Genomic DNA, 13791 nt, shown 5'->3' on the forward strand with positions numbered 1-13791 from the left:
CGCTTCGAATATACACGCTCGTCGCTGACGCCAACCGCTATACGTTTGCTTTAACCAACGTTAGGAATGTGTGTTCTGCTCCTTCCTGGGACAGCTATTTTCTTCAAGAGAACTATATGATCTATTCAATTTTTTTGTAGATCGCCTTTTTACAAGTTGTCAAATTACGATACTTATTAGTTTCGAAAAAAGCTTTTATTCCCAACTGCACTTCACAAAATAAATAAAAAATCTTACAAAATAATTTATTAGAACTAAAACCTACGTCTCGTTTACCCACATGCCTGTAAGTCTCTTAAAGTCGTGTAAATATATTTTTGGAACGTTCGCTTGTAAAGATGTTTACGAACTCGACCGTACGTATGTAACTTTTCATAAAAAGATATTCATTTTCGAAAGTACAGAATAGCAGATCGTATTATAAGATAAATCGATAGCTTAAAATGAGTTATTTTATCAGTCCTTCGCGTATTATTGGTTTTGAGGACGCCCCGTATAATTCACATTCGGGTCGCATTCTCCGCATTATGCCCAGGTGACACGGGGTTTGTTTTACGAGACAGCATAGGCAAGATAAAACCGCTCTCCTTCTACGACTTGAAACGAACTAGTATATACGTTACGTCGAAAACTTTAATCGGTGACTCCAGTGGTTTGCTAAAATCTGACCAATTAATTAATTTCTTTTGGTAAACATTGTTTCTGATGAAATAAGTAGTCTAAGTCCAACGGGTGACGATAGGTATAACAACGACGTAATGATACCAGCATTTCCCAGGATCTGAAAAATACCTACACTTATATCATTTTGTACCAATCGCACTTATTTAATAGAGACATTTATTTTTAATCATCGAGGCATCTACTGTAACGTAATTATGCTTCATATATAAAGTACAGACTTTGAATAACAGCTCTGTTAGCTGTTTCTGCTACAGATAGATTTAAATTCAAGTACTTACAGGTTTTGCGATCTATCTTGTTTGTACAATGCTTCAACTTGATATAAAAATTGATAATAGTTTATTTTATTACTACGGTTGAATTACAGAAAGAGTATACTTACTACTACTACTAGTGACTAATTGACTATACTTAATTGGCTTATCAATCTCTTAGAGGTACTCGATTGAAAGCTATATAAGGTGCGAACAAACAGCAACCGATATTTTGAGAGATAGTACTTCACACTAAAACTTTAAATAGATATTAAGAAAACTTTTGAAATCTTTTTTTTTTTTGCTTTAATATACCGATCAAAATAAATAAATAATAATTATATCTAAAAATAATCACAATTTTTTAAATGGCTATCGCCTCGAAGGCATTTGCCAGCATCACGTCAATATAGTTTCCCCATAAAACGGGATTGTGAATTTAACACGAAAGTGTTGGTGATTAAACATATGCATTTAACTGACATGACGTTTGACACTTTCTATCACGTCAACAATGTGACGTTTTCAACTAAATAGTACCTACCACATTGTCGGTTGTCGATTAGGTTGATTTAATTTTGAAGCAGCGCCGGCTTGTGCGCGGGTAGCCTGGATGTGGGACAGCGCAAAGGTGTCTACGCATGTGGCGTCCCACACCAAAGGCCTACCCAGTCTCCACGGCACCAATGTGGCTCCGTCCGGTCGCTTGCCATCGTCTCTCGCCATGCCTGTGGGTTCTAAAGTAGCAGGCACAAAGTATAAATTTAAATAAATTTAATTTATTAAATTTAAGTATAAAATCACAGCTCACGGGCGCAATTGCATGGCATGTGTGTAAATAGTTTTTAAGTCTCATGAAGTGAAATGTTAATTTCTTTTGAGAATAATAAATATCTTTAACCCGAAGTTTTATGAAAATAGCGTCTTTTGGGGTTGGCAACTGTCAAAGGTTTGCATAGATGGCGCCATCATAGCTTGCCCCTGTCTCTAGTTTTGTTCTATGAGATTTGGCTTAAAGTACTGGAATCCAGGTCACAAAATTCCAAAAAAAAAACAAGAATTTGACACAATTCTAGAGATTGACAGGGCAAGCTATGATGGCGCCATCTGTTTAATACTTCGACCGGCCAACCCCATTGTTTATCTTAAATGTCTCATTTGATTTATCAACGTGAAGTGGCCAGTTAAGTGTTAGGTAAAAGAGGTTCTAGAATTTCTTTAATGAAGGTCTCATTTAATTATCTCATTATTTAACAGGGTGCTTTCACGTAGCAAATTTGTTTTCCAATTGTCTCCAATAAAACCTATACTTAAATATACTCCAGGAGCCGCATACAGTCAGATGTAAAAAATATCTGTAGTTAATTAGTTAGCACTGGACATACGCATGGGAGGAGACGCGCGGCCGGCGTACAAGCGACGTCATCGCGGCAGGCCGCGAGCGCCGCGCGGCACACACTCGGCATACTCCACCGGCAGCGGACGAATGATGTTTTTTTTTTTTATTCTTAATTGTTTGGCCGGGTTATTTTTGTAATTAAGGCAAAATAAACCAGCCTTTTTTGATACAGTCCGCATTATTATTTCTACGTCCAATAGGACCCTAACAAACCTTATATACCTTATATGTATATTTCGTCACGATTGCATAGCATACTATTAGCATTAAATAGTTGTATGGGTCTCAGGAGGCGTGCACCGCGAGGGCGAGAACACGCTGGACGTGTCGGCGGACCTGACGGAGCTGGGCCGCAGCCGCGCCGCGGTCGTCTGCAGTGGCGTGAAGTCCATCCTCGACATTGGGAAGACGCTCGAATACCTGGTCAGTTGTACACCTGCTGCCCTCAGTGCAGGGCACCTGTCTACCACTAAATTAATTAAGTCTAAGTAGGTAGAACCATTATAATCGATTATGAATAAAAGTTTTTAAAGGGTGAGGTCTTGTAGCATGTTGATACATACTACATGATTAACTAAAACCATATTATACTTTCCCAACTGTACATTTTACTCTGTTTGTTCTCCTAATAAATAAAATAAAATAAACTCATATAAATTCTAACTATTTCAGATTAAAAAAAAAAACAAAAAAATTAGTCTACTTCTTCTTTGTTTTCCTCGCGTTGTCCCGGCATTTTGCCATGGCTCATGGGAGCCTGGGGTCCGCTTGACAACTAATCCCAAGTTTTGGCGTAGGCACTAGTTTTTACGAAAACAACTGCCATCTGCCGTTCCAACCCAGAGGGTAAAACTAGGCCTTGTTGGGGTTAATCCGGTTTCCTCGCGATGTTTTCCTTCACGGAAAAGCCACTGGTAAATATCAAATGATGACATAAGTTCCGAAAAACTTATTGGTACGAGCCGGGATTTGAACCCGCGACCTCCGGATTGCAAGTCGCACGCTCTTACAGCTAGGCTACCAGCGCTTCAAACAAAATAATTAGTACCGCAACGAATACGTATATTTGTATTCGCCGAAGATTAGCACATTCACTGCCAGCGACTCGCGACGCGGGTTCTGTATTCGTAGCCACCTTTCCCTACGTAGCGGAAGATGAACGTCATCGTTACTAATGCGTTAAAATGGTATTCGTTCTTTAATTCAGTGTCGCTTGTTAGTAGAGCATAGGCATAGATAAACATACTTCTATTTTCTTATACTATGCTCTGTATCTTTAGGTATTTAAATAAAAGTAAATAAAATCTACCCTCAAATGGCTCCTCTAGCCATTTGAGGGTAGATGAGAACAGAACATGATCAAATAATGTAGGTTAAAGTCAGGTCGTTCAGTGCGAGATCCAGGTGGTTTTGTATTTAAATACCTAAAGATACAGAGATAGTATTATATATAGCCCCAGAAAGAGGGACGCGTTGGGAGTTTTATTTTACTGTTACTGAAGAAATTGATTTGCCAGACTATAGACTATAGGTACCTACATAGATTAACTACGTTTCATAAGGCCACTGACAGAGGCGTATTTAAGCCAGGCCAGTTAGCTTTGCCGCCCCATTAAGTGACGATGAAGTATTCTATTTAAGAAAAAAATACCTGTTTGGCGCCTTTGTCCTTAGGGCGAAGATAAATTGCTTCTTTTTGAACTGCATCTTTTCGAGCGATGGTGCCATAACCCTTGGCCTATGCTCTATTAGATGGCGCCACTTTTTGATATTTAACACATCTTCAGGTATCAAACAAAACTTACTAATTACTTAAAAATAATTAAACAAAAATCAACCTAATTTTTGTATCAATATGGTTAATTATCGCTATGAACTTGTGGTGATATATAGTGAGTTTTGCTTGTCACTTGACGACATATCAGTGAAAGAATAAGGATGTCAAATGGCGTTCTAAAAGTTTTAATCATGTGTCGAAAGATGGCATTTACTGAGGCTACAAAGTCTATTTTGACAATCCACCTCTATTTCAAATTCTCTTTGCTTAGGGTACCTAAATACGCCTCTGCATAGAGTTGCGAGAATTTTAAAATTCTTAACAAAAATCACGTCATCATCGCGAATAAATTATAATTGTAAAACCAAAACAATGCTTTAATGTCACCTAACATGGAAAGGTAGACTCGAGATCTACAGCTCGATTCGTTGAGTGGAATTAGTGAATCATACTAGAGGGCAAAATTATTACCTATTGTGCATTGATATCAAGAAGTAATTACCTATGTAAGAGGGAGTAATATTGCAATATCGCCAGAGGCAGCGCTAGCACAAACTATAAACCATAGAGTAACGTATATAATAGTTTTTGTCAAGTTTTGCAGATCACCTATTTGTTACGAATAAATATGAGATTGATGCAACAAGGCGGTTTATAATTTGTGTTTAGTGGCGCCTCTGATGCAGAATTATGCGTAATATTCCCTATTAAATAAGAAAAAAATTCCGACTTCAACATTGTATTTTTTTCTTGAGATCATTTTGTATAACTTGCTCTTTCATACCGATTTTTCCCTACTGCTCACTGACTTAAAACCATAAATTAGGATAAGAAGGAATGTTTTAGAGCACAAATAAACTATAAATTCCGATAATTTCCATCATTATACTTATTCGATGACAAAGTTTCATTAATGTTGGTGTATGGAATCAACTGCAAGGTTAAGCTTGTACTTCAAATACACACACAAACATACCTCCTTATTCGTGTTTGAGAAATTATGAAACTGATATTCGTATTCGTAAAAAATTACTATTTGTTGCATTACTAAAGATAATCTTAAATGTCTAAAGAGGGATCAACTCAGTATGTATTAGAGAACGTATGTAATGCCAGAATCCGGCCCTTAAAGTATATTACATAGGTTAATAAAATTAAATAATTCTAGAGAACTAAAATTTAACAGGGCTACTTAATAAGAAAGCGTGTTGAAACCAGATTATTATGCGCCTCAGGAAACTCAAGGCGTGTGTGTGTGCGCATTTGGAGAATCTGACGCGTTTCCGGCGTTCTACACTCGGCGTTCGGGTCACCGAGCACCGCACCGCACGCCCACGGCCGCCCACGCCGCGCGCCTTCTGGCCGCGGCGCGGAAGCTGTGTCTTGCGTCCGGTACCATCATCGCCGTACCCGTGCCTGAGGAATATGCTATGGATGGTACGTACTCTACTATCACAGATATAAGTATAATACATATTATATACTTAATAGATGTGTTAGGACAAGTACTCTCCAGCACCGACATTATACCATTATACCAACTACAAAAGTCGTGGTTAAACAGGGAAAGAAACCGCCATGTTATTATTTTTATTCATACACAGTTTACCTGTGATTCTGTCCATTCGTCATTCGTTCCATTTATCGCTCTCTATTTTTCAAAAGCCACTGCCGTGGAACTACATGCGGAACATATTGTAGAAACTTAACCATTAGATGCATGAAGTATCAATCAATATTGATATTGTAAACAAAATAAGACTTAGTTATAACTATGCCGATATAAATTCTTAATTGAAAATGAATTTGGTTGTCACTTTGGTTGTTTTACCATAAATATTGATGTGCATATAAGGGTTAATTTCACATACTTTGTAATACCTGGTACAGTTATCTGGGAAGTTTTTATCACACATTTGGTGACTTGTTTGGGTTACTCGTTTTGTAAGCCATGCGAGACAACAAATGGCAACTTTAAAAAGTAACAGATCTCTTTGAATGTTACCATACATATTCCTAGTGCATGTTGCCCACATGAGGGACCAAAAGGAAGGAACATTTCTAAAGTACGTTGACAAACGTTTGGCGTTAATGTACTTTCTCTCCATTTGGCGCTGTCATGGCAGAACTATAACCACTATGATATCCGTAAAATAAGTTTATTGGTAAATTTTTTAACATTTTTACTACTTAAGTACTTCATTTTACAGAATCAGTTATAAATGAAGCAATTACCCTTGCTTTACAAGAAGCCAAAAGAAAAGGTATCCATGGGAAGGAAGTGACTCCTTACATTTTGGCTGCTGTCTCAGAAGCAACAGGGGGCAAATCTCTCGATACCAGTATCCTTTATTTTCGTACATCTATGGGAATACAACAAACAAGGAAATGCTCATTTAACAGTATACAAAGATAAAATCGTAGAAAGTTATTATATTTGTTTCGAACCGTCGTCATCCCTCCCTTTGCATAACCTAGAGACAAAAAGACGTTGGGTAATGTTTTTGGTAGGTATACTACCTATACTTTTAATGTAGGTCATATGAAAATAAAAGGAGATAGAACCGAAGCGTATAAGTGTAGAACATTAAACAAGTTTAATTAGAATTTGGCCGGCTTATAGCCTCGTAAATTAAGCGTTAAAATAGAACGCCAACGACCTTAAAATGATAGTAGTGAAGCTAATTGCCACAATCTCTTTCCTTAACGACTCACAGACATGGCCCTCATAAAGAACAATGCTAAAGTTGGCGCCGATATTGCTGTTGAGTTTAACAGACTCAAGAATGTCGACAATTTAGCGAACAATTTCAGCAATGGATTCTCAAGGGGTGTAGATAATCCGGCCGGCTCTCAATCGTTCCACACCTCGTGTAGGTCGCGCGGAAGCGCGCCGCTATCGCCGAACGAGCCCGCTGCGTCCGAGCCTGTGCTCGTCATCGGCGGGGCCAACGTAGACAGAACCTACAGAGTAGCAGAAGATTGCATCAAGGTTAGTGACTGCAACAAACATTATTTAAGTAGTCAATTCTGATCAAACCAACAGTATTCCGTGTAAATTTTATGATCAATAAACACTATTACTCATCGATGCCTTTAATGCTAGCCGGTTTTGGTAATTAGAGCCTTATGTCTAATCAAATGGGCTTAGTGGTGTAGCTAACTTGAAACTCAACTAAGATGTTCGAAAACGTTTATTGCTATGCTATTAGCATCTACGAAAATAATTACAGTCCATTTATCATTATACGAGAGCACTGGTTTACCTATATTACCTACCTGCCAAAGATCTAACAAAGTTCCACAAAAGAACGAGTAACACTCGTTGTTGAACATAAGCACATCTCTTTCTCTTTTGGTGTTCCTAAGCGTGACTAATGAGCAACTTTAAAAATTTTGCAATTTAAAATTTTAATCTAGCGATATTAAATAAAACGCACGCTGTCTTACTTAGGTATCGAAATAATCAATATCAAAATACGAGTAGGTATGGGAAATAATGTACTCACTACATTTTCCCTTGGACTTTTCAGTTTTGGTAAACCAACAAACAACACTCAGGTTCCTTAAAGTTATTATTCCAAAAGGGGTCCAACTATATCAGGTTTAAATCATTTTCGGAGAGAACATTTTCGACGGTACGTGGAACAAACCGAAGTATTGTCCCTCAGTGAAATCGTATATCACCATTTTCGTTGTCTCTGTTACTGGTATAGGTGCGATTTATTTATTCAAACACAACTTACAGTCAGCTGCAGAAGTATTAATGCGGGTGAGGTGTTCCAAGTGATCTACTCACGCTCCTGTTATTTTAACAATCAAATTGAGTTCAGATCATTTTCCTCAGGAACTTGCGCTGCTGCCTGCCTGGGCGTTGCTGGCCTAGCGGTAAGAGCGTGCGACTTGCAATCCGGAAGTCGCGGGTTCAAACCCTGGCTCGTACCAATGAGTTTTTCTAAACTTATGTACGAAATATCATTTGATATTTACCAGTCGCTTTTCAGTAAAGGAAAACATCGTGAGGAAACCGGACTAATCCCATAAGGTCTAGTTTACCCTCTGGGTTGGAAGGTCAGAAGGCAGTCGCTTTCGTAAAAACTAGTGCCTACGTCAATTAGTTGCGATTAGTTGCCAAGCGGACCCCAGGCTCCCATGAGCCGTGGCAAAATGCTGGGACAACGCGAAGAAGAAGAATTGCGCTGCTGCCTGTACACGGGTGTCCCATACCAACTGTGACTAAATAGCTATTTGCTCTCGATTTACATATACCTATTTTATACACATTTTCTCTGATAACGTATTGAGAAAAATATGATTTTATAATACATAATATGTACAAGTGTAACCTGTTAAGGTACATTTGTTATTAAGTACAATAATAAGAAGTAAAAACTTTAATATATATATTAAAGCAGCAGAAATTACTTCTTCAGAGTACCTTTAAAAACAGGAAATTGCGCCTTATTTTCTCTTCGGCATTTATGCATAAACTCAAATTTAAATAACAAACTAGACGAGATTGCCTTTTCTCTTCAATGTCAAAGGCATCTCATAAACTAACGGTTTCATATAATGTGCCAGTGGAGCACTACATTTCTCTTTCCGAAGCAATTAAATAAAATTTGTCCCCTAACACATAGGTACAGTATAGTATGTGTATTAGTTGAGCCGCCAACAGAATATCTCGGAACAGCCAATTGTGTAAACATTTGACGATATTGGTTTATCTTTAAAAAAATCTACTATCATCATCATTATCTTAAGATTATTGCTGGGCTGGAGATCCTAAGGAATCATCTACCTATTTAAATATTTTTAAATAGGTAGCCCAGCTTATAAAAGCGGTTAAGCCAAAAGTGGACGATGATCGCGCGAAAACGTTTTTCTATACAAACGTAGTACCCTTTTCCTTTCTGTATTTTAACATTATATAAAGTATTTTTTACACATTATAATGTAACTTAAACACAACTAGTATACATTGAAATGTGTTTCGTTTCATTTGATATTTATTAAGTTTTTTTAGTTTAAGTATCAATTTATCACACTTTGGAGCATTTATATCTTTATATAGATTTTTTCTGAAAACTAGAACTTTGTGACTATCAAAATTTTTTAAATTCATATGATCAAGTGAATATTCATCAAATCATATAAAAACATTTTCCACAAAGTAATATACAGAGAGGAACATGGTAAACGAGTACTATCACTATCCTCTAGATTTGGTAAGGTGCGTCTTAATATAACAACTTCATAGATACATATAGATACATAATTATGTATAGATAATATTAATTAACATTTTATGACTGAAAGTAGCTCCTGTTAATTCTTAATAATAACTGTATTAGGTATGTATAAAAAAACCACTTCCCCAGGGGTAAGTCCCGATAATCAGTGAATACAAACCAAAGAGAATTTAAAATAGAGGTGGATTGTCACAGAAAACTTTGTAGCCACAGTAAATTTACTGCCACCTGCCAAAATTTCTCTGATAACCCACCTCTATTTCAAATTCTCTTTCGTTCAAACAAAAATAAAAATGCGCATTTTTAGGAACAATATTCATATCTTTAGTTTTTGTGTAAAAATTGTTAGTAATTGTTAAAGTGCGTTTTATACCTGTTTGTATTTTTTTCCGAAAGTCAAGAAATCAGAGATCGATAGTGTTATAAAAAAGCATTGAGATTCCTAATTCAGTAACCGTGTAGTCTTATAAAACTGCGCTACGATTTTTCAAAAACTACTAGCTCAACATACTGAATTGAAAGGCACTAAAGACAACACCAGATAACTTTTAATACACAACAACCTGTAATAGAACTGGGGCCTTATTCGAGATGCACAACTGTCAAATTTCGCGTCCACATCAAATCAACACTTGATTCTATCGCATGTTGATTGTATCAAGTGTTGATTCTATCAACTGTGGATATTATCATTTGGAACAATCAAAACTCATTCATAGAAAAAATAATCAAACAAAAATCAACTTTGTTTATTACTACTATATAGTTTGAAATGGCTCTGAACTCGAAGTGGTTCGGTTTGATTTGATTGTCACCTGACTGTGGAATGCTAATGTCAAATTTTGACAAGTGTTGATTTTATTGCTAGACTTTATTGTCCATGGGCTTGGGCACCATCTTGGATTTTTTGACGTACGACAGGGAATACCCTTCCTTTCCTACAATATATGGCATAGAGTAAAGAGTATTTTTTTTTAAACATAAGTTTACAGGAATCAGCGACATCTTGTATTCGATAGGATAAGTAATGCGCTATGAACAATGCGGCGGCGAGTAGTGAAACTGTACCTGACAACGTCAATCAATTAAAAAGTGACCACACAGTTGATGGTCGATAAAGGCGATTATTAATTGAATTTTAACGACAATAAAGAACTATTGACATGCGATCTTTTTGTTGAACCCACACCTACACGTCGAATAATGCTCGCTCCACATATTCTTCTATAAACGCTCAAAATTGTAAAAAAAATTGATGCAATTTACTCCGCACCCAGTCTCAAGTTGCTTCTAAACCACATTCACGAACCAAGTTGTAACCTAACACATCTGTAAATATAAGGCATATGATTTAGAGATAAAGTCCGTTTTTTTTAAATTACGAGATGGTTCATGAATAACCTTTATTACTATAAAAATAATACTACATTTGTCAAAAAAAATTCTGTATTGCGCTATTACATAATGCATAAAATTTATATAAAGATAGGTACCATAGTAGCTCGCTCACTTGGTCTATCAACAACTATTTTAATGCTCTTTGTACTCGTATACGCGACCCCATTGTATGTACAGTCGCCATCAGATATATCGGAACGCATGTATGAGATCTCAAATTATTAAGATAAGACCTACTGTACTGTCTATATTACTTACCAAGACCTAAGTACCTATTATTTATATGTACCTACACAAAGAGAATTCCTATGTTAAAAGGAGATTAAATACATATTTTGTTATTCAACTACAAATAAAATAAAAATTTTCTTTTTCAGTTATTTTTTTACCGATTTCTTTAATAAAATAAAACATTAAAGTATTATGTGACTATATTTCATTGTCTTCGGTGTAGATTATTTACTGATGTTCCAATTTCCTGTATCAGTTTGGTACCAGGAAATATAAAAACTACACCTCTTCAAAAACTTTGCTGGTAGTTCGACATCTGTAAGTTTAAAATATAAAACATGATAAAAACACTTAAGTCAAAAACGTATACACAAAATATTTGCCCTATATTCTGGTCGCTCGGTAGGGTGCCCAGAAGGCTGGGTGCATTTCCGCGCTGGTTAACAATGCTGATCCTCTGGTCACCAGAAGCCTATATAAGGCGCTCTCATAGAGCCACGCTAGTGCCCTAGAGTTTCAAATTCAACCCCAAGTGCCACAAATATGTAGTTAAGGGTTTAAATTCTGGATCGAGAACATGGAATACTATTCGCTAGTAAGGCCATAGGTATTAGAAAAAAATAATAGTAGGAGACGGCCGTGGTCATGGTAGGTGGTACAGGTGGGCCAGGCAAGCTCTGAAATTATGCACCTATTTTACTATAACTTTGTTCACCTGTGTATATTTACTGTTTCCATGATAATCATTTTTAATATGTAGCCCGTGTAATCGGGCTGTATAATTGGTCTCATATTTTTTAACACAAAATCATAATTTTATTTCAATAATTAATGGTGTTTTACATAATAATCATTAATGTACCTATTTTGCAAAATTTTCTTGCATATAATAATATTGTTTACTTCAATTGACGTGTTTATTATTTTCGTTACTATGTCAACGTTAATACTTAAAAAATTATAACGTGAAGGTTGAGTCCGCAGTACAGTTACAGTTTACGTACATACATAGTGGCATTAGCACAGTCGGATTAGGACCAAACTCGAAATGTCTGAACAGTCATGAAATTTGGTATGTATATACGCCCCTTTAAGGCCCCTTTTTCGTGCCCACACCATTTGACATTTGGGGACCTCGAGGAACCGCAGCCATCTTGGAAAATGTGGACCATCCAGGAGAAATTCGCGTTTTACTCTAAATCTACGTTCTTTATTCAATAATCGTGTAAGGCAACATTCAAGCTTATAAAATTCTACATAAAATAGTTTTAGACATCTTTGCGAAAAAAAATGATCTTGCTTTAAAAAATACTTGCTAAACCCAGATTTAGCCCTTATACCCTTTCATGCGATATTCTCTTAATAGGAAACTTGGAAGAATAAAAATTCCACTTTTAACTATACATTTGTACATAATCTACCCCAATATCAATATTTTACTTGACTGCAACTTAACCAGAAAGTAGGGTTATGGGTATAAGTACTGAGGATTCAGGACACCCTGTAGCTTAGGATACTGGACGGATTTTTTAAATGACGTATTATTTAGCCCTAAACCTTTTTCTTCCGTTAATTTTAGTAACTTTGTATTGCATAGCACTTGTATACTAACTGTGGATCTACTGATGTCTGTTTTACTGTACTCCGCTCAATAGTTTAGGCGCTAGAAGAAAAAATATGATTTAATATTCGGAGTCCTCTCAAGGCGGCTGTATTGATTTTTCTTTAATAGAACAAGAAAATTAGGTTGTGAATGGCAAGAGGAATCTAACGATACGTCATTTAAAAAAATCCGTCCAGTATCCTAATACCTAGCTACTGGGTGTACTGAATCATCAGTACTTACACCCATAACCCTTCTTTCTGGTTTAGTCACAGTAGAGTAAAATGTTAATATTGGGGTAGACCACGTACAAATGTATAGTTAAAAATAGAATTCATATTCCTCCGAGTTTCCTTTTAAGAGAATGTCCCCTGGAAGTGTATAAGCGTTAAACTTAGATTCAGCAAGTATTCTCTATAACAAGATGTATTGTTCTGCAAAGATATCGAGGACTTTTTTGTGTAGAATTTAATAAGTTTTAATGTTGACTGCTGTGTTGATGGTACACATTTTCCAAGATGGTTCGGATTCCTCGAGGTCCCCAAATGTTAAATGGTTTGGGCATGAAAAAGGGGCCTTTAATTTATATACATAATAAATTTCATGACTGTTACAGAGATTTCGAGGTTGGTCCTAATCCGATTATGCTACATTGTGCGTCCGCAGCAAATTCGGTTCTCCATACAAATGTAGTTACGCTCTCATTTTAAAATGACTTGCTAGATTGCTCTGAAACTTTGTACTTACAATAGGATATGGTATGTCTATGCCTATAATTAATTTAAAACATAAATGTGAAATGAGAGCCAATTAAGTTCAATATTAAGAATATGTGTCGTTGTTGACTCGCCGACAACGGAATTGAGATCTATATGGGTGCCATGTTCTGTGCTGTGTAGAAAATCCTGAAATTATAAAGGATTTGTCTTGGCTAGTTTTTACGTATAGGCTACGTATCACCGAAACGTCACAAACACCACGAAGGTTCGGCTTGTACGGGCCCTCGTTTTTCCTATATTCTTATACGCTGCGGAGACCTGGACTATCCCAAAGACAGAGGAGAAGACGATAGACGCCCTAGAAATATGGTGCTGGAGGAAAATGCTGGGGATATCCTGGACCGAGTTTCGGACTAATGTCTCCATCCTTAAAGAACTCCGTATCAAGCAGCGCCTTTCGACTCTCGTAAAGAC

General features: G+C 36.6%; 1 protein-coding gene across 1 annotated transcript in view; it reads left to right on the forward strand.

Annotated features, from left to right (window-relative positions):
- Nucleotides 1–13791, forward strand: part of LOC133521470 (pseudouridine-5'-phosphate glycosidase) — a 180593-nt gene that overhangs the window by 31990 nt on the left and 134812 nt on the right. The window contains exons 4-7 of the mRNA XM_061856448.1: nucleotides 2627–2760; nucleotides 5350–5551; nucleotides 6325–6456; nucleotides 6832–7106. Coding sequence (XP_061712432.1) covers nucleotides 2627–2760; nucleotides 5350–5551; nucleotides 6325–6456; nucleotides 6832–7106 — 743 coding nt within the window. The remainder of the gene's footprint in view (nucleotides 1–2626; nucleotides 2761–5349; nucleotides 5552–6324; nucleotides 6457–6831; nucleotides 7107–13791) is intronic.

Source organism: Cydia pomonella, chromosome 1 (genome assembly GCF_033807575.1).
Source record: "Cydia pomonella isolate Wapato2018A chromosome 1, ilCydPomo1, whole genome shotgun sequence".
Lineage (NCBI taxonomy): Eukaryota > Metazoa > Arthropoda > Insecta > Lepidoptera > Tortricidae > Cydia > Cydia pomonella.